This window comes from Idiotropiscis lumnitzeri, chromosome 18 (genome assembly GCF_059441095.1).
Source record: "Idiotropiscis lumnitzeri isolate Australia: NSW breed Sydney's pygmy pipehorse chromosome 18, RoL_Ilum_1.0, whole genome shotgun sequence".
Lineage (NCBI taxonomy): Eukaryota > Metazoa > Chordata > Actinopteri > Syngnathiformes > Syngnathidae > Idiotropiscis > Idiotropiscis lumnitzeri.
The window spans coordinates 143,414-163,148 of record NC_142408.1 but is presented as its reverse complement, the minus strand read 5'-3'; the positions used below and the strand labels follow the sequence as shown (position 1 = coordinate 163,148).

At 44.3% G+C, this 19,735-nt stretch overlaps 2 protein-coding genes across 2 annotated transcripts; both read right to left on the bottom strand.

Annotated features, from left to right (window-relative positions):
* Positions 1-962: 962 nt before the first annotated feature.
* brf2 (BRF2 general transcription factor IIIB subunit) lies at positions 963-3,675 on the bottom strand. Its single transcript, XM_088280851.1, has 4 exons — positions 3,394-3,675; positions 3,229-3,288; positions 2,765-3,086; positions 963-2,114 (listed from the first exon to the last, which is right to left on the bottom strand). The coding sequence occupies exons 1-4, from the start codon at positions 3,539-3,541 to the stop codon at positions 1,388-1,390; spliced, it is 1,257 nt and encodes a 418-aa protein (XP_088136977.1). The 5' UTR covers positions 3,542-3,675; the 3' UTR covers positions 963-1,387.
* An 817-nt stretch (positions 3,676-4,492) lies between these two features.
* Positions 4,493-18,731, bottom strand: LOC148318750 (uncharacterized). Its single transcript, XM_088280850.1, has 6 exons — positions 18,250-18,731; positions 11,394-11,791; positions 8,443-10,330; positions 6,129-6,782; positions 5,831-5,939; positions 4,493-5,030 (listed from the first exon to the last, which is right to left on the bottom strand). The coding sequence occupies exons 1-6, from the start codon at positions 18,588-18,590 to the stop codon at positions 4,833-4,835; spliced, it is 3,588 nt and encodes a 1,195-aa protein (XP_088136976.1). The 5' UTR covers positions 18,591-18,731; the 3' UTR covers positions 4,493-4,832.
* Positions 18,732-19,735: the final 1,004 nt, after the last annotated feature.

Sequence of the window (19,735 nt, the reverse complement as noted above, 5' to 3'; positions counted from 1 at the left end):
TTGGGGGGGGGGTGCTAATATATTTTAGAAAGACTGAGTACTTGTAACACCGACATAAAATATGATGAATCAGGTTATTCAATGTACACATCATTTTAAGTATAAAACAGGTTCACAATAACAATATCAACTCATCCATCCATTTGCGACCGACCAGGCTTAATCATCTTCACCGTTACAGACGCCTAATCTCGCGGATGTCGGGTCAAAAGGCGGACGACATCATGAACTGGTCGTCGGTCAATAACAGGTCGCATGCGAAGGCAGACAACCATTCACACTCAATTTCTTCAGTCCTTGAGACGCAACTAAGCCGATGCTCACGAGTGTGATCGTTCCAACACTGGAATCCGTCAACAACTGGACAAACATGAAGTCAATCCCGTTTGTTTCGGGCAAAAGGCAGATGACATCTTGGACAGGTTGCCAATCAATCGCACGGCACAAACGCTTAAGAGATAAACAACAATTTACACTCAGCTCACAGCATTCCTGAGGAGAAAATGACAGTTCAGACCAGCGCTTCTCAAATCGTGGACACGACTGTGACAAAAATGTTGAACGACTTCTTTTCTGCGTTTTTTTGGCATTCTTGTGTCCAACTGAAGGTGCACATAAGTACATATAATTTGTGTTGTCTGTGAGTTGTAAAAATAGAGCACGTCACACAGTAAAAACAAAAAAAAACATACACACTCACACAACAAATTGACAGACCTGCAACCCTTTGACCCAAGTTGGGTCAAAAATAACCCAATTTGAGTCACAACTAAAATAAAAACGGACTCTTTTTGGGATGTTTTTTTTTTTTTATTACAAAACATCTCAGAAAGTTTAAGTTGGCCCATTTTTGACCCAATTGCTATCGTTCTTTTTTTTTTTTTTTTAACCCAATGTGGGTTACTTTGACCCAACAGTTTTTACAGTGTAGCCTTCCTTCATTAATGGTTGACATTCCAGAAAAAAATCAATGTTGTTTATTGTCTTAGCATTGGGTAACAATCTTTTTGGAATGGCACAGCGGAAGAAAAAAAATGTGATATAAGTTAAGCTATCAAGTTTGAAGTTAACGCATGTCAAATTTTCTTAAGCAAAGATGAACTGATTTAGACGCTGATTTGAACGTGAACACTTTTTGTAGATGCCATATTAATTCGGAATAATCCACATTTCTCTGTGACTGTACATAGCGTGAAGTGTCCTGAATAAAAGGAATGCTGCATTATGACAGCGGTGCGTACTGCATGTTTTTTGATTGATTTGATTTTTGATTTGTACAAAACATGACAAAATTATTATTTTTTTTAATAAGACACAATCTTGGCCAATTAAGGAAATTGATTTCATTTTTTGTGGCGCCGGTCTCCGCTATTGACATTTGGCCCCGTCACTCGGTGGTGTTGACCAAGCCTTTCCGAGTCTCAACAAATTCTCGGGCCTCCCGCGGTGTGCGGATGTAAGACTCAATCTCGCTGTCCGAGATCTCTTCGTCGCCGGTCACGTCTTTGAGGCCTTCTCGCGCCGCTCGCCGTTTCTTAGGGTGAATCACACACGGTGGTGCAAAAAGCATCCTCTTCCCCCAGTTGGCTTCTGACTTGACTTGAATGATTGGCTCGTTACTCTCTCCCGACGGTTCAGCCTCCTCCGTATTCCCGCCGGTTGCAAGCGACGACTGCTCAACAGCCTTCGAGGCCTTTTCTTGACGATCCTCGTGGCTCCTCAAAGCGCTCCGTAGGAGAGCAGATCTGTTCTGGACAATATCCCCCACGTGCTTCACCACATTGTGCGACGTCACCGGATCCGTCACCCAAGGGATCTCCTTCCCCAGTTTGCAAAGCACCCCCTTGATCTCGCCGACTCTCTTCATGGCGGCACGGTTCTTCCTCACCTTGGCAATGAGACAAAACTTCTCGAGGGACACTTTGAGGCGAACCTGATTTGGGTTTAGGGACTGCCAGGCCAAGTAGACCGTCGCCATCATTAAGGGGACGGGATGGCGGCCGGTCAGGATCCACGAGTCGGCCGCCAGCTCGACCAGGGTCAAGGCGCGTTCGTTCAAGTCCTTGTAGTCCTCGGCAAGGTCTTCATGCACGTCGAGGGAGCTGATTTTGTACCTGACAAGAAGAGCAAAACAAAAACAACAACAAAAAAAAAAAATAATGATACACCAAGCCCAAACAGATAATCAGTCTAACTGAGATATGGGGCCAAAATTAAGGAGTGTGACGAGTCCTCTTTGCGCTGCAAGTACTTCAAACATTTTATAATGTTAGCTGGCTATTCGCATTCGAGTTGACCGACTGTTTCCGCTCCTGTTTAACTCATTCACTACCATCCGAATAAAAAAAAAAAAAGGATCTTTGACGTCTTTATCCGTCAATGGCAGTAAATGAGTTAAATTGTTAGCTGCTTGAGTGCATGTTATCGTTGGACTCACTTGCCTCTGACTTGTGCACAGCGTTGGGTTGAGGGGCTTCATGCATTCTGATACTTCGACTGCATGTGTCCGTAGGCGTTTAACCAAGTTAATCGTGCAAGCTCCTTTGCACGACACATTGGAAGTGTTGCACTGAGCCCAAAGTTCATCTTTAGGCCCAATCACAGATTCTGAGGTGCTGAGTAACTGCGGTGAATTGCTAAATGTAGTGCGGCAACACTGTTCATATATTTTTAGTTTGTTTTGGTGGTGACATGTTTTGAATGTACAACTTGTGCCTTGGCTCAATGTTTGGGAAAGACAACGTTAGACAAGATGCAAGCTTACTCTTGACAATGAGCCTCCATCACGTCGCTAATGTTGACTAGTGGCGCCTCCACCTTGAGAACCTTCATCATCTCTTGGTAGACGGCACCCATCATTGCAATATCTGTCTCCAGCAGGCAGGCAATTGTGCCCATGGCGACGGGCCAGTTGAGCTGCCTGCAGCTCACCAGCACGCAGCAGCCGGCCAGGCTGTCTTTCTTGTGCAAGCTCACCTTCAGGAAGCTCTCGTGCTCGTAAGCCTGCGCGAAATACGTGCTTGAGAGCGTCTCGATTTCAGCGTTGACACGTAGGACTCTGCAGAGGGCTTTCAGTCGCTGCTGGCCTGCGTGGGTGTGAAAAAAGCAGAAAAGAACAGAAAAGTTGGGTCCGTATCATGAAATAACGATAATCAGGCACATGCATGACCAGTCGCCACATCACAAAATAAATACTTAAATAAAAATCTGAGACACAGAATAACTCACCTTTTATTTGGTTTAAACATGGGTTTTTAGAAACAGCTGTTGTGCGGCTGTAGCTGACATCTGTCACAAATAGAAAAATGAATTTATTTGTAACACACTTAACAGGCAAAAAAAACAGGCAACGATGACAAAAACGATCACGTGATTTCTCTGTTTGTTTTCTACCTGTGCCTTCGAAAGTGTCGTGAGTGAGAGCCCCCTCTGACACCACAACGCCACAGTCCACGCAGACCATCTGACGCTGAGCGTGATGGTCGTCCTCCACAATGCTGGACGAGCCGCAGCAGGGACATTTTAAACGCGCCGCGGACATGTGTCAACTTCCACCGCCAACGCCGAGACAACCACTAAAATATTCTCACTGATTACACCGGCAAATTGAAAACGGAAGTGCTGTAGAAACGGAGGGGTCGCCAAAATAGTTCCGGGTAGACACAACGTCCTGGGTCGTGATTGTTCCACCCTAATCTTCGGCAAGAAAGGAAAAATAAATGTCATTGAAGTCGTATTTAAAAAAAGTGAGAGGGAGACAATAATAAAACAAATAAAAATTATATAATAAAACTAAAATGTCTTCCTCTATATTTAACTTCAATCAGCATGTTATTTTATGTGGCCACTTCACATTAACCCAAATATTTGTAAGGTAAAACAAACCAAAGGAGTACTAAATCCAACGTGTAAAAAGAAAAAAAAGAAAACACTAATACATACATGGCATACTCTTAAAAAAAAGCCCAAGTTCGTAAAATGGGCATTTTCAACAAAATTTTAGAAGAATAAAGACAGCCTTAGAGTATGTTTTTGTAACAAAACCTTGTATAACATTTTTAGATGTCTTCATTTAAAAGAATTGCATATTTTAAAGAAAAAGGTTGCATACTCTCAATAAATTTTCACTTAAATTTTACTTTGGGGGTGAAGTATATTTTGAGGAAAAACAATTGAGAAAAAGCCAAATATCTTTAAAATTTGTAGTGAATCTTACAATATGTTGCATACCTTCAAATAAAATTAAGTTGCAATAATCCTCAGTTTTCATATCAAAATTTGCTAATCGTAATCAGGACGACAAAACTGTCTCAAATGCAGAGAAAGAACCAGCCTGATTGTGGAAAAAAAGTTTATTCTTGTAACAATCCTGGGAGAGGAAAATGATTCAATGTTTTTAAGCAGTGAATACAATGTTGTTGTTTTTTAATTACAGTTTGAAAATAGACAAAGCGTTGCACACACGAGCAGAATTAGAAAGGGGAAACGGCACTTCATTTGGCATTTTTATTCAGTTTCACATGTTAATACTTAACAGAACATTGTAATCAGTGTAGAAATTCTAATATAAGCTCAGTAAAGTGCTTTTTGTATCATGTAAACATTTAATAATCAGTGCAAGAAGATATGTAACATATGCATAGTTTGAACCATGAAAAAGCAAACCTGAACAAAACAGGACAGACAGAATGCCTTTCTCTGCTATTAAAAAAGAAATGGTGAAAACATTCAACATAGTTTGACTATGACAATAATTGCAGCAAATATAGCAAGACTATTTAGATCATTCATGTGTGCCCCAATTATTTGAGGTGCAGAGAAAAAAAATGCACCTAGACGACTTTTTTCATAGACATGAGAATGCTCGGTTGTTCCTCCATGACCCGCACAAGTAAGTTGTCGATGTACTGCTCCAGCTCCGCTATCTTCTTGTCCTTGTTCTGAAGCTGCTCCTCCTGCTTTACCACCAGAGAAATGAGTTCTTCCCGGGTGAGCAAAGAGTACGGCGCCTTCTCCTTGCTGACGTCCACCTACAACGGCATGCCGATGAAACAAAATCAATCGACAAATTAATCCATTTGGAATTTCGTTAGCACTAAAAGGGAATGTGAACATGTGGAAAAAGATGCGAGCTGCCTTGCTGGTTGATGGTATTGAAAGCAACTCCGCAAGTGAATGAAAACCGAGCGACTCGGACAAAGTGGACGTATGCTTGAAATTAGGACCCGACTGCTTTGGATTTTTTTGGTTTAAACTGATGCCAATTTTGCAGGAAAGAAAATACAGATTAATCAGCCGATTCATTAAAAAATATTTCCAACCATTATCCAAGCTGCATATCTTGTTTTTTTTCCCCGCCAATGCATTTGAATGGCTCAACTGTAATTATATTGTTCAAGAAGGCATTTAATGAATGAAGTCATGAGAATTCAATTGTGTGTCTGTTTTCACTATTTAACACATTTCTGTTTATGTTGAACTGTATTTTTATTCCATTTTTTTTTTTTTAAACAAATCATGACTTTAGGTTACAATTGTGACATCCAGGTCAATTCCTCGCTCAACTTGCATTGTTCACCTACGCATTACTTAACACACTTGATTTGAGATATTTAAAGACGAAACGTTATTGGAAGCCAGCGTTATTTGTATACAACCGCTGTAAATGGTTCAGTGTACATAAAAGGTCCAAAAATGAACAAACATCGGCCAAGTGGACGATGCGTTCACAGCTGTAAATCGTTATCTTTCACGTAGTTTGACTAAGCCATGTCCGATCTTTTGATTTAAATTGTGAAAAAGCTCTTATTCCGTATGAAATGTGAGATACCTTTGAGTTCTCAACTTTACCGACATTTTCCACCAATTTCTCTCTTTCGACATACATCTCCGAGAGCGGATGCTGTTCCTGAGCACTGAGCGGTTTCACAGGCTGAAGTCTGAAATGAACAAAAAAAACAAAGAAGACGAGGATTTAGAAAGACAAAATGACTGAGGATGGACGGAGATCTTCATAGCGGATCTGATGAGACAAGACTGAACATGTTTTACTAAAACCTGCTTTGACATTTCAAAAAATCTTCCAGGAGGTATTTCCGACCTGGATGGGATGGCGTGCGCCTTCTCACCTGCGCAAAGGTGCTTGAGGCGGGTCTTTCTTTGCGGCCGCATCCTGCCTGTGCTGCAGCGCGCCAGGCTCGGCCTCTTTGGGGGAAATCTCCAGGTGTGACCGAGCCGGAGCGTCCTCGGGCGCTTTGGTTTTCGTGTCATCGGTTACGGTACTCGACACGCTTGATACGGCAGCGGCGGTCTTTGGCGGAGGCGCAGGTGCACGGGCCACCTTAGACGATTTGACTTTGCTTTGTGAAGCGACGTCTGAATCGGGAGTTTGTGACGCTGAACGCTGATTGGAAGAGGATATTTCAGCTTTTGCGGGGCGCTCACTCTCATCATCGTCATCGTCATCAAATGGATTTAAGCTGCGCGCAACTGGGACGGTCTCCGATTCAGTGCTCGGTATTAAAGGTGCAGGACGTTTGTGTTTGGACGCGTCACTTTTGCGCCCGTCCGCGGGAGATCGAATCCGAGGAGGGATTGTCTGCATGGAGCGCTGAGGCAGAACACGGGCTCTTTGCACCTCTTTTTCTTGAACCTGCTCGGTATTCGACGCAGGATGCGGTGAAGGTTCATCCTGTCCGTCCGTTCCGGTCTTTCCCGGAGGTCGCGGAGCCGGTCGCTTCTCACGTTGATTAACTGCGGTCGAGGGCTCGGGCCGTTGGCAACTTGAACGGGGAAAAAAAAAAAAAAAAAAAAAGAGAGCACAACCATCAAGTGATCAATTTAAAGTGAATCCATAAACAAAGGCCCAAAATGATACCCGACTGCTTCTCAAGTAAAAAAAAAAAACGAACCTTCTCAAGCTACGAGGAAAATATGCAAATCGAAAAGTTTGCAATGGTTTAAAACGGCACATTTTCCAAAACGATAAACGGAAATCTAGTCGCCTCTGAAAATAGTGGCGCTTCTTCATATTCGCTTGAAATTGAAAACATTTGTGCTTGATATCAAAAGATGAATAACGACAATGATCAACAATTCATCTTTTATTTGCATATATTTAAATCGAGATCCCAATTTATATGATTCGTTACGAAAGACCAACTTTTTGGGTGAACACAACAGACGGACTAAAGTAACATTGCGAGTCTTCACCCACACAAAGTTTTTTGGGGGGGTTTCATGCATCATTTCAAACTGATCAGAAGCATTCAGAATTATTTCGTGTCTTGATAATCGACGTAAGAGGATGCAGCAATAGATGGCGACCCGAAGTTCCAATACTTTAGAAAAAGGAGTGGAGTGCGACCAAAAGTGCTCGTTTCCATGTCGTGTACGCAAATAGCGGCAATTATGACTTTATTATTTGGACATCGTGTCCATTTGACAATTTTGCGCTGCACGTGACACTTTGCAGGTGTACTTAATGAAATGTCCTGTGCCTCAACAGGAAAAGGACGGCGCGAGAATTTCATTCAACAAGTCATTCCTTGTTGACACGCAAAGTGACTTAATGAGGTCAGGCGAGAGACCGAAGACGAGAGCCGCACATGCCGTCACGGCCGTGCAATTTGCACAAAGCCGCCAGCCTCGGATGACACGCCGAGAGCCTGTTGCCATGCCGACAGACGAGGAAGTCACCGACACGGAATGCCTCGGACCTCGCCCTATCTTTTCTCATCGAGCACTCGCGACCTGCAGTTTGGTGTCCTTGCCAAAAATGCCGTCAAGAGAAGTGAGGAACCGTTGTTTACATTGATGAAGAAACATGGAATCCAATTTGATCAATTACGAGCACAAAGAATTGTTCAAATTTGGCAATGCTCTACAATGACTAAACTCATTTAAGCGCATGTGAAAAATACACGTTAAGAAAGATCGTGATCGTTTGTTTGAAATTGGATGTCAATTTTCCAGAGAAAAAAACCCCAAAACAATTAATTTGGATTAAATTGTCAAAATATCCTCATGAAATATCATTTCTGGATAAAATCCGTTTATTTAGGGCCATTTAGTGCTTACACCTTTTTTGGGGTGGGGGGGGGCAAAATGTGCAGGCATGTTCCAACTTTATGTTTGAAATACAACGCAAGTTTTAATCTCATGACAAACGTCAACTGTCCATGAGAAGTGCTATTTTGGGAAATGGGGAAGATGTTTATTCCAGGAAGATTCTAAGATGGAATTGCACAAAGATGATCAGTGCGGTTTGTAGTTTTGATGGTCTCCCTTTGGGTTTTGTTTCGGAAATTTAGAAGAAGCCCAAAAGTTGTGAGGGTGAGAGAAGTGAATTTGGGAAACGCGGACGTTTGAAATGGGAAAAGTCGTCCCTCCGTTGGCGCGTCGCAACATGCTAAATGTTGCGTGGTGGTGGGAAAAACTGACCTGTGCGGAAGGATCGGCTCTGAAGTGCTGCCCTTTGACCGAGAAAGGGAGTTGGGAACGTCGTCGTCAAAGGGCCGATTGGAAAAGTCTTCATCAAAAGGATTTTGCGCATTTTTGACCAAACATTTCTCATGTTGACTCTTTTCCTCGGCTTCATTCCCTTTCTTGCATGTCTCATCCCTCCTCTTCTCCTCTTCCTCATCCTTCCGTCTCCTTTCCTGCTCTTGCTCAGCTCTCCTCCTCAGTTGTTGCTCCTCCCGTTGCGTCGCTTCCACCGCCGACTTCTTCTGCTCGTCTTCCCTCCTCGCATTTTCAACCTTCTGGTGTTCAGCGAGTTTTGGCGGTCGCGCCTCAAGATCTTCCTCGTCTTCTCGAGCTTTCTCCTCCATCTTTCTGGCTTCTTCCTTTTGTCTCTTCTTCTCTTTTGCCAATTGCTCCTCTTGTCGTCTCCTTTCCTCCTGCTCCTCCTCCTTAGTTCTCACCTCTTCCGCCAGTCTCAGCTCCTCAGCTAATCGTTCCTTCTCTTCGAGCCTTCTGACTCGCTCCTCCTCCTTTCTCGCCTTCTCTTCGTTTCTTCTCTCTTCTTCAAGTCTCCGCAGCTCCTCCAATCGTTCCTTCTCTTCTTGCCTTCTCACTTCTTCCTCCCTTTTCTTTTCTAATCTTTCCACTTCATGTCTTCGGATCCTTTCTTCTTCTCTTTTCCTCTCTTCTTCCTCTCGTTTCCTCTCTTCGATTGCTAATCTTTCCAGTTCTCGTCTTCGCAGCCTCTCCGCTTCTTTTGTCTTCTCCTCTTCTTCCCATCGCATTTGCTCTGCTAATCGTTCTTGCTCTTCTCGTCTTAATCTCTCCTCTTCCGCCTTTCTTGCCCTCTCTTCTTCCTCCCTTTTCAACTTTTCCTCTTCTAATCTTTCCAATTCTTGGTGTCTCATGCGCTCTTCTTGCTCGCTTTTCCTCTCTTCTTCTTCTTGTCTCTTCTTCTCCAATGCTAATCGTTGCAGTTCTTCGCTCCTCATCCGCTCTTCTTCCTCGCTTTTCCTCTCTTCTTGTTTCCTCTTCTCCATTGTTAATCTTTCCAATTCTTCTTTTCTCACTCTCTCTTCTTCCTCCAGTCTCTTCTCATCTCTTTCCAGTTCTCGTCTTTGCAGCCTCTCCGCTTCTTTTTTCTTCTCTTCTTCTTCCCATCGCTTTTGCTCTGCTAATCCTGCTTGCTCTTCTCGTCTTAATCTCTCCTCTTCTACCTTTCTTGCCCTCTCTTCTTCTTCCCGTCTCAACTTTTCCTCTTCTAATCTTTGCAATTCTTGTTGGATCCTCTCTTCTTCCTCCCTTTCCCTCTCTTCCTCTTCTTTTCTCTTCTTCTCCATTGTTAATCTTTCCAATTCTTTGCTTTTCATCCTCTCTTCTTCCTCCCGTCTCCTCTCTTCTCTTTCCAGTTCTTGTCTTCTTGCTTCTTCTTGTCTCTTGAGCCTCACTTCTTCCTCATTTCTGTCCTTCTCTTCATGCCTTTCTCTCACTTCTTCTACTCGACTTCTCCTCTCCTCATCAGCAAAGCTGTCAAGCTCTTGTCTCCTCTCCTCCTTTGTGCCCAAATCCTCATTTCTCCTTTCTTCCTCCTCCTCCTCCTCCCAAGGTGTGTATTGCCTTATTACTGGGAGCGAATCGAGTGGCGGCGGGGAGTTTTCCGGAACATCCTCCATCGAGCCGTGTCCCGAGCTGGCCAGACTGAAGTTGGAGCCGATGCGAGCGGTGCGCGGCGGAGGTTCTTCGCAGTAAACGTGACTCCCATTGATACAAAGGTTGCTCTTTTCCGCAGCGGCACGTTTTGGAGATGCTTCTTTGCCGTCTGAGCTGCCAGAGCGTTTGTGTTTCATAAACCGGAATTTCTTCTTACCTACAAAACAACACAAGTGGAACATTTGACAAGGATCCCAATTAGTGTCACTCAGTAGATCAGTTGCCTCCGTGTAAGAAGATCATAGCGTGCAAACTGACACCTCCGGACAGATACATGGAGAAGTCAAGGACTTTCCCGCCTTTGACGTACTAGCTCCAGTGTTGTTAGGTCAGCGCAGACGCAACGCATCACCATGAAGTCGCAATCAAGCAAAACAAGAATACGATGGCAATAATGAGCCCACGAACACGCTCGGGCAACTCTAACACAGCTAGCTTTTTTCAAGATTAATGTAAAAGTATTAGCTGGACGATAAGGTTTCCGTCAAATAAGCATGAACGCCCCTCCTTGCTGGCCGCAAACAACATTGCGCAATTGCCGCACAAAAACATTGAACATTCCTTGAAAATGTGTTTTACTCACAGAAGGTTTGCATGGTACATTCCTCTGGCTAACTCAGTGCTTCCCAATGTTTTTTTTCTCTCTGTTGCGCGCCCCCCCCAGCGAGAAGAAAGCAATTCACGCCCCCCTCACTCTAACTCTAAAAAAAAACAAAAAACATTTCCGTTGCGAAACAAACCGACACTGTAGAGTTAACGCTTAATGAGAGCGCCGCTGCCAACTACTGGACTGGATGTGCAATTACACTTTATTGGAGTATGGCAGAAAAATGCATGTTCTCCAGGGTCACTCAGTATCACAACACGGCCCGCCCCACTATTTGAGAAGCACTGGGCTAAATGGAGTTCCTTTACCGGGTGTTCATCGCCCCCTAATGTGCGAACATCTGAAATTGGCCAGTCTCTTCATTTTGTTCTCGGTACCTTCCTTCCCGTTTCGTTGTTTTTCGTTTTAAGTCACAATGGAATGTTACTTGCTTTCCCAGAACCAAATACGACGAAACAGGAAGGGGCATGCTAACACGTAGCGTAGACGGCTCAAGCACTGTGCAATTTAGTTTTCCAATCCCGATCAAGTTTATTCACAATTTCCTTTACAAACAATCTCCTCGGTTTGGCTATAAGATGAAGTCGACGCGTCGACGGAAGAGACCACTGACCTTCGGAGGCGTCCACATTGAGCCCGGACGATAAGCTGCCGCTCAACGAGGAGTTCTTGGCAGGCAGGATGGACATGGACTGGGACATGTTCCGCTGCAGGTTGGACTTGTGAGAAAACAAAGACTTGATTTGAGCTTTCTTCTTCTTCTCTTTGCCCGCCTCCTCTTCCTCCTCGCTGTCCGTAAGAACCTGCGAGAACGGCGGCGCCGCCGCGTCCGATTCTTTTTTCTTGCCCCGAACTTTGTCTTTGAGCTTGCCCAGGCGGGATCGAGGCTTGCCGACAGCGGAGAGGTCGAACATGCTGGCCGTCATATTGTTCCTCATGAACTGGATGTCCACCAGCACCTCGCCTCTGTCTTTATCCGCCTTGCCACTCTTGTCCAGCAACTTGAACCACCTGCGAACGCCAGCCACTTTTTTTAATTAAAGGAGCGTTGGCCCCAAAAAGGTGTCAATAACACAATTGCAAGTTAAAGAGGATATGTTGCAGAGAGCAGAATTTGGGAGCCATGTCACTCTTTCAACTGACATGACAAAGCCTTAGTAGCAAGCCGACTTCACATGATGTCACAAAGGCACAACCACGAAGGCACTGCACGGTCTTCTTACAAACTTGGATGTTCACTCTTTCAATGTTAGCTACAGAAAGAAAAAAAACCTAAAGCTAAGCTGAATCTGAGCTTTGAATTTTAGAACGAGATCACCATACAAAAATGTCCAACGGTCACATGCGAGCCCCTCCAGACCACCAGGTGGCAGTGCTGAAAGAACGGGACACAACTTCAGCGTTCAACGAGAATTCATGTGCCTTGTGTTTGAACTGGAACTGCGCGCCTTTGTACTTTGCTTTCGGAGTGCACGGGCCAATCCTCTGATAAAGTAAATTTCATTCTTTAAAGTCTACAAAGGCAAAGTTATCGGTTTCACAGAAAACGATAAAAGCGGTGACCGCTTGTGTTTTACAAACTTTAGCACGATCCACCCACGTTTTATCGTTGCATTCGTAATGCATCCAAAAGGAATTTGACGTTTAATGAAAGCCATTCCAAAACGGGGGCACATGTGCATGAGAGGGTTTTTAACCTCCCGGGTTCTTTTCTGGAATCTAGCATCCTCCTCCTAGCAAATGAAAAGTGACTTCATGGGAAAGTTTTCAAAAAGCAAATAAATTTGGCTTCACCACGACGGAGAGTCTGAATGAATGATTTTCGTGTTAACTGAATGTAAACATCTGTCCTGTACACTTGAACCTTTTAAATCAATATAAAGCTTATTTTCTTTACAATAAGGTCTGACACGACAAGTTAACAATACGATGGCGGCTTCTGAGGGGTTTCGAGGGAGGGGGAGTCACAAAATAACTGAGTGAGCATAAAAAGAGCTTATCAAGCATAAATCTGAGGTCAGCACTGAACAAACAAGCAACTGAAATGTGGATTCCTGAGGAAATGAGGAAGGCGCTTTATGCGTGTGCGTCTTTGCAAGGGTCTCGCTGGTATTTTGGTGCTGCAGGCCATCAGGCCAAATATCCAGTGTGTAAACTTATCTTAAAACTCAAATAATCACACATTACATGTCACAAATTAATTGCCATCTCTTTCTAAGTGGCGCAATAGCCCATGCCACATATCCAAGTGCTAAGATTGCTATGGTTTGAGGCCATCAGTTTCTTCACTTAAAAAAAAAAACCAACATACCACCAGAGTGTGAAAATCACACCGCAGTGAATGCAATCAGTCACAAGAGATGAAACGAGCAACAACAACAGGCGAGAAAAATGTCCACAATGCAGATTTTTGTGGGGCATGTAGTTTTTATTCTAAAGGTTTACAACGGCGCTAGGCTGTCCAATGTCCTCAAACAACGAGGGAACATCTGAAATGCACCCTCGCTAGCCAGATAGTATTAATAATAATTCATTAATAGTACCGCCCGAAGAAAAGCTTCAACAGCAAGTAGACGCATGTCAGAATCAGTCGAAAGGGGCATTAAAGTCAACTCAACACTGCCCCCGGAGGAGTCGAGTGGTATAACAAAAAGGCAACATTATGCTCTGTTTTTGCAAGTGTACCATGAAACTCAACATCCGAAAATTGGCCAGTAGAGGCTTTGAACCAAGAGGCATTTATTTGCAGTCAGGACACGGCGGGAGCTCGACCATTTCTTTCCACGTTGCTCAAACCAAACATGAGCAAAGAGAATTGGCACATTACGAGGCCATCACGTCGGCTGGGAAGATAAGCGAGGTTTCTCATTTGCGCCGGGACGACTGCCGTGGTGATTCTCTCGACAGTTTGCTCATCCGCACGTTTGCCGACGAAATGACCGAAGCTGCAATGTAAACCTCGGCAACACTGAATATTCAAAAGCAAAGCTCCACAAAGCTGTACTTTGCATCTGCGTGAGACGGAACGACAAGAGGATATCAAGTGCTCTTAATTTGTTCTTTTTTGTATTTGGGTAAAAGCAAGTCAAATCTTTAGACATCTGGGAACTGTTTGAAAGTCAAATGAAATTAGTACACAAGAAATACATTTGAATTGATGTCCTTCAGACATAATAATAAAGCAGCAGATTATCAAAGTGTTAAGCGCTGACCTCGCTTCATTGATAGAAAATGAACACCACAAGGACAAGTTTAAAAAAAATTAAATAGAAAAAAGAGAGAAGTAAGTGACTCCCAATTGCAACACAAAGGGAAGTTCCAAAAATGTCAGGGAAGTCTTCACTTCATGCCTGGGTGACAACGATGGCTTCAAGCTGACTAATCTGGCACTTGTGTGCAAAGTGGAGGTCCAGCACATGACTCAACTTGTCAACGGGCATTTTCCTTTTTGTGCACACACACATCCTTCCCTGTGCAGCGTGGAGTCATGATAAGACAATGGCCGCTCTGGCGGCGACCGCTTATCACACAGCTCACAGCTGCGCGAGCGGGAGAAGAGTCGGCTCAGCGGTGATAAGCGTCCACGCATCAAAAGCGGTCGGACCTTATCCGAGCTGACCATCGCGAGGTGTCCAGTAACGTCTTTGGACGTATTGTGGTTCCCAAAATTTGCTGTCCTTTTGACGAATGAGCACACCCTCAACAATTTGCAAGTGTTAAAAGCGCTTTACATGTGGCACATTTCAGCGATTGAACCGAGTTGTGCGTATGAGAGGAGAGGAAGGCTGTTTTCTTTGTTTCAAGTTCACCCGCTATTTTTTTTTCTTCCATTTCTTTTAGCTCAGGAATCTTCCGTTAGAATGACGCCCTGCAAATTAGCGGCCCGGCTTTTTTTGTTTCTTTTGTAAATGTTAAATGGCAATTCCAATGGTTGCACGGCACTTTTATCGACGCCATCACCTCGTCCTAAACTTTGCCAGGCCGACTGCGAGTCTAAATTCCAACCGCGGAGCCGTTGCTCATTGGATCACCCGTTTTGTCAACCGAACCTCAGCTGCCGGTATCCTCAAAAGTTTTTCTCCTCCCAAGAGCCAAAGCAGGGAGAGTCTTCCAATGATGCCGCCGTTGTCACGGTATTTTTCATCCGTTTTTGACAATTCCTCACCACGCACACCATCAAAAGTGAAAAGGAAAGTTTGTTTGTGCTTCACTCCCGCTGCAGCTACTTCGAGGCCGAGTAGTCGAGTTGGACTTCAGAATTTTCCTCTATTCCCTAACGTGGTTTGAATGACTTCTAACAATTTGTTTGCTCGTGTGTGAAGTCAGATCAGTTTGTGCCAGCTTGTTATTCAGGCGAGATTGATTGTCAAGATCGATAAACTCATTCATATTTTCTGATTCTAATATTTATTAGAACTATTGATAAGCCTCATGTGAATGTGGTCTGTTCGTGCAGTCTAATTGAAATACGGATGGCCGTCAAACATGTAACGCGAGTTCATGAACGTGTTCTGGAGTCGTCGTTCGAATCGCCTCATGCAACTGAGCCACTGCTCACCCCGCCCTCATCTACTGCTGTGCGCAACATCCAGGGGCCGGAGCTTGTTAGCTGCTACCCCCCCCCAAAAAGACTTTATCACCTAGCCGTCGGAATGACACTTGTCGAGTATCTGATCCATACATGTGGCAGAATTCACGCAACACTGCAAAAGTCACACCAGCTTGCTCGCAGACGCATTTTCAAAAATAACCGGCTGTTTGTTTCATTTCAAGGAACGCCACAGTGCGCATTATTCAGATGCAAGCAAATAAAGTCCATTTGGCTTTCCGAAAACACGGCCTCCAAAATTCCTGAGATGTCTCGAGCGGAGCCGCGTCGCTCGCGATGTTCATATCGCTGAAGCCACACTGTTGCCATGGCAACATGTGAAAATGGTTTTCCTGTCTCGGCGAAGATCGAGCGGTTCTTCAGCGGCAACTGAAAAAGCAACCGACCTCCGCCAAGGCTTAAATATTGGTCACCCACAGAAAAGGTGATGATGTCAAAGACGTTTTTTTTCCAAGAGAAGAAACGTCATTCGGATCAACAATGAAGCAAAACTAATGACAATTTAATCTGAGCGCAAAATAAGCATTTTCTATCTTGAATTGAACGAACTGTCGTTGGCCAAACTGAAGCAGATGGGGATTAAATTTGGTTTGCGATTATTGTCTGAACCCTCCTCCGCGCAGCAGACGTTGCACAAATCACATTTACAGAAAATTAGCGGATGGCTGCATAATTCAAAAGACAATCCGCCTGTCTGTCAAACTCACACTAATCAAAACATAATCTACTCGTGGCGGCCATAAAACGGATCGGAGGCCCAGTCCATGTCGCTGCTACACTGTCAAAGTCCGTCTTTTAGTTACGTGGCTTTATCGATAAAGCAAACCAAGTTGCTGTAAATACAACACACAATTAAAATATGCTTTGAGGAAATCTTGTTGGAGAATCAAACAAGCTTGAACACAAGCGAGGAGTGCTGTTTTTGAGCAAGAATGACCTTGTGGGTCATCCACTGTTTATTTTTCACCGATAAAGCAGCCGGGAATGCGAGGCCTCGGCCCGATAAACCTTCTTGCGAGCCGCTCACCCAATGACGATAAGAAGACGACAGCGAATGAGCAGCAAGTTGCAGGCGGTGGGATAAGTCGACACGAGCGTTCGGCGTCCAAGGAGGAGAGCGAGAAGGGGCAGGCCGGTATGCACGTGGTCACATGGTGGCCGAATAAACCACTTCTAAGCAGCTTAGCGTAACGCAACACTTTCTACGCTTCACTCGTGAATTCAGAATACGAGCGGGAAGATGATTGCTATTTTAAGACAAAACACATGACAAGTACAATTACATCAATCCCTCAATTTAATGGCTACTTCCTTCATGCGTCATCGGAGAGCACTTGGGAAAGTTCCACAAAGGAATAAAAAAAAAAAATCCTTTTACTCATTTTAACAATCAGGAGTGATTAATGTCTCGGTACCGTTTGTTTTTTTTAAAGTCTCATATGCATGTTTAGGGATCTCTTGAGTGCCAACCCGCCCAGTAAATGTAAAACTGATGGGTGGGTTTTTTGAAGCGCTGATTCTGTTTCATGTAAAACGAACTTGATGGATGGCCACTCCTGGCACTAACATCCAACCGTTAAACTAGAAAGACCTCGACACCAATCCGACGACGGCCTTTGAAGTCGGCACGTCGGACGGGAAAATGACCAAAGTAACAGCACAAAAGTCAACGGAGACGCCAACGCGCTTGCGTCAAAAGTAGTACCCCTCCATGCCATCGGGGACGTTGATGTCGAATAACAGCGGCCTTTGGTGAATGAGAGTGATGACTTTGTCCTCACGCGCTTCTGTCCTGCCAGTCATCATGTCCATAGAGGAGACGTGAAAATGAGCAAAGTTCATTTAGTTCTTATAAAAAGTTCCATTTTCTGCTTTGTCACTGCCTGTTCTTGTCCAGTGCTCTGATTTGCTAACTAAGAGCCAATCACAGTGCTCATTTAAGCCGGACGCCCCAACAACAGCTCCGACTTCACGACGCTGCGCGCTACACTAAACAGACGTCCGGTACCGACTTTCCCAAGGCCCACGTCGGATTGGTGGTTCGAGGCCTCAAAAGCAATTTGGCTGCAAATATCCCAACGTGATTCTTTTCCATGGTCTTATTTTGAGTAGTTATAAGCCTCACTTTGCACAAAACGCTACATATGGTTACTTTTCCTTCCATTAGAAATATCCATAAACCTTTGAGCAACTGATACTTGAACACCAATATAGCAGCAACACATGTAGACAAACAACATAACATTATTCAGGTTTATCGTCTGTGAAAAATACCATAACTGCAGCTTACTGAGCTGATGTGACCATCTTCTTTGTGTATAACGTCGCTGTCTGGTGGCCAGGCACACACACCAATATTTGTGGTATTACTCTAAGTTTTTATTAAATACAGTACTTTAGAGTAGCATATTTCTTCTAAAAGTTTTGATTCAATTGTTGGTGTTGTATGTGGGGCTTGAACGCATGAATGGAATTTCCTTTCATTTCAGTGGGGAAGAATGTTTTCAGGTTTGAGTGTTTTGAGTTAGGGTGCGACATTAAGCCTTTTGGTGGCTGTATTATTTCAACCCTTAAGAAAATCTATTTTTCGTGTCGCTACTTTTGTATGATGCCCTCCCCCCCAGTATAAAATCTGATTATTTAGCATTTTATGTCTTAAGATCTTGATGTGCACAAAACAAAAAAGTTGGCAGCACAGTTAAACGATCAATTTAGGGTTAGGCTAGTAGCTCTTTTAAACACGCACTGAAAGAAAACATTATTAAAAATGAAATACATTTAAATTTCCCACCGCTGCATTCCATTGCCTTGATACTTGAGACCAAATGTGACAAGTCCATTGAGGTTTGTGTGCGCTTACTCGGTCTTGTTGCGGCTCTTGTCCTGAGCGAGGAGCACCAGGTCGATGACGGCCTGACCCAGAAGCTTGTCCGGGCCCACCAAGGCTCGGTGCAGGACGTGAACGTGCAGCGTGCCTCGCTCCCCACCCGCGCCGTGTTGCGGCAGCTCGAAGGCGGCTTCCTCCTTCCACACGGGGGCCACGCTCTTCTCCACCACCGAAGTCTGGTACTTGTCTTTGCCCGCTTGCATGAGCGCGTAGGCGTCGTTGGTGCCGCCTTTGCCCTTCGCCCTGAGGCCGCGGGCTTGGAGGACGGTCACCTGGACGCTGGTGGGACTCCAGGGCTGATCCAGAAACGACATGGCGGCTTTGGAGGTCGATCGACGGCCGAGTAGGGTCGGACCATCAGCTCGGCTCGAGGAAAAGTTGTTCAAGTAACAGAGCGACACTGGCCGGACGTTCGGACGGGTGGAGTGGGCGTGGTTAGGATGAGAGTGGCGGGGGCGGAGGTTGTGTTCATGCGAAGCCCCGCCCCTCAGATTAACAAATGACATCTGTTGATGGCACACACCTGACAGTCATCACTAGACAGACGCGTTAAGAATGACCTAAACGTGTAATAATGCGCAAAGAAATCAAAACCTTCATTCGTATTATTGTTAACAATTTTTGCAGATGCTTACTCTAGCATGGCACATTCAAAATAGTAATATAATCATTTATGGACAATGTATGCAATAATATGCATGTATTTGGGCTGCACAACACACACAAGCAAATCTCATCAGGCCTTCAGGAAAATATGTTTGAATAGGAACAAACTGATACGCCGAAGTTCAATTGTGAGCATTTCCATCCTGAAAGACCAAAGGTGCATTGTGTGCTGTATTATATCATGTGCTTCGTCACTCGTCCTCTTCCTGGAGCTCACCTCACACACGCACACGCACACGCACACGCACACATTATATATATATATATATATATATATATATATAGAGTCTTGAGCCAATTACTGTTGTGACGTCAGAGTGCAGCTTCGGCACTGTTTGTCTTTTGACCTCACTAATACACTGGAGATTGGCATGCTTGTTATTGTTACTAATGTCAAATTCTTCTGACTATAAATTTTTGGATCAATCCAAAATGTTCATTTTATGATTCTACTGTGCCGCTACTGCGTGACAGATCCTCCTCAGCCTCCATCGATCCATGTTCTGCTGCTCTCCTTCTGTGCAGGGTTGTGTTGAGCTGGAGATAAATTTGGGCAAGAGGCACGTTAAACCCTGGACTGGTCGCCAACCAATCACAGGTCAGATAAAGAAGAAGAAGCATTCACGCTCAACATTCACGTCCGTGGACATTTAGGCGTGTTTTTGGAATGAGGGAGGACATTTTTCTATGACATTAGTTATGACCTTCATTTTAAAAGTTCTGACTCAGCAGCATCAAATAAGAGCCCATTGTAGAAAGTGACTGAAACCAAGTAGATCATGTTGCAGTTCTC

Bases quoted from the DNA above. Each gene is read 5' to 3' on its own strand.
- brf2 (XM_088280851.1), bottom strand. From the start codon at position 3,541: ATGTCCGCGGCGCGTTTAAAATGTCCCTGCTGCGGCTCGTCCAGCATT. The intron at 3,087-3,228 runs GTGAGTTATTCT...ACACCCACGCAG, and splicing joins ATGTTTAAACCAAATAAAAG to GCCAGCAGCGACTGAAAGCC. The intron at 2,115-2,764 runs GTAAGCTTGCAT...TCTTCTTGTCAG, and splicing joins ATGGAGGCTCATTGTCAAGA to GTACAAAATCAGCTCCCTCG.
- LOC148318750 (XM_088280850.1), bottom strand. From the start codon at position 18,590: ATGTCGTTTCTGGATCAGCCCTGGAGTCCCACCAGCGTCCAGGTGACC. The intron at 5,940-6,128 runs GTGAGAAGGCGC...TGTTCATTTCAG, and splicing joins CCTCAAGCACCTTTGCGCAG to ACTTCAGCCTGTGAAACCGC. The intron at 5,031-5,830 runs GTATCTCACATT...ATGCCGTTGTAG, and splicing joins GTAAAGTTGAGAACTCAAAG to GTGGACGTCAGCAAGGAGAA.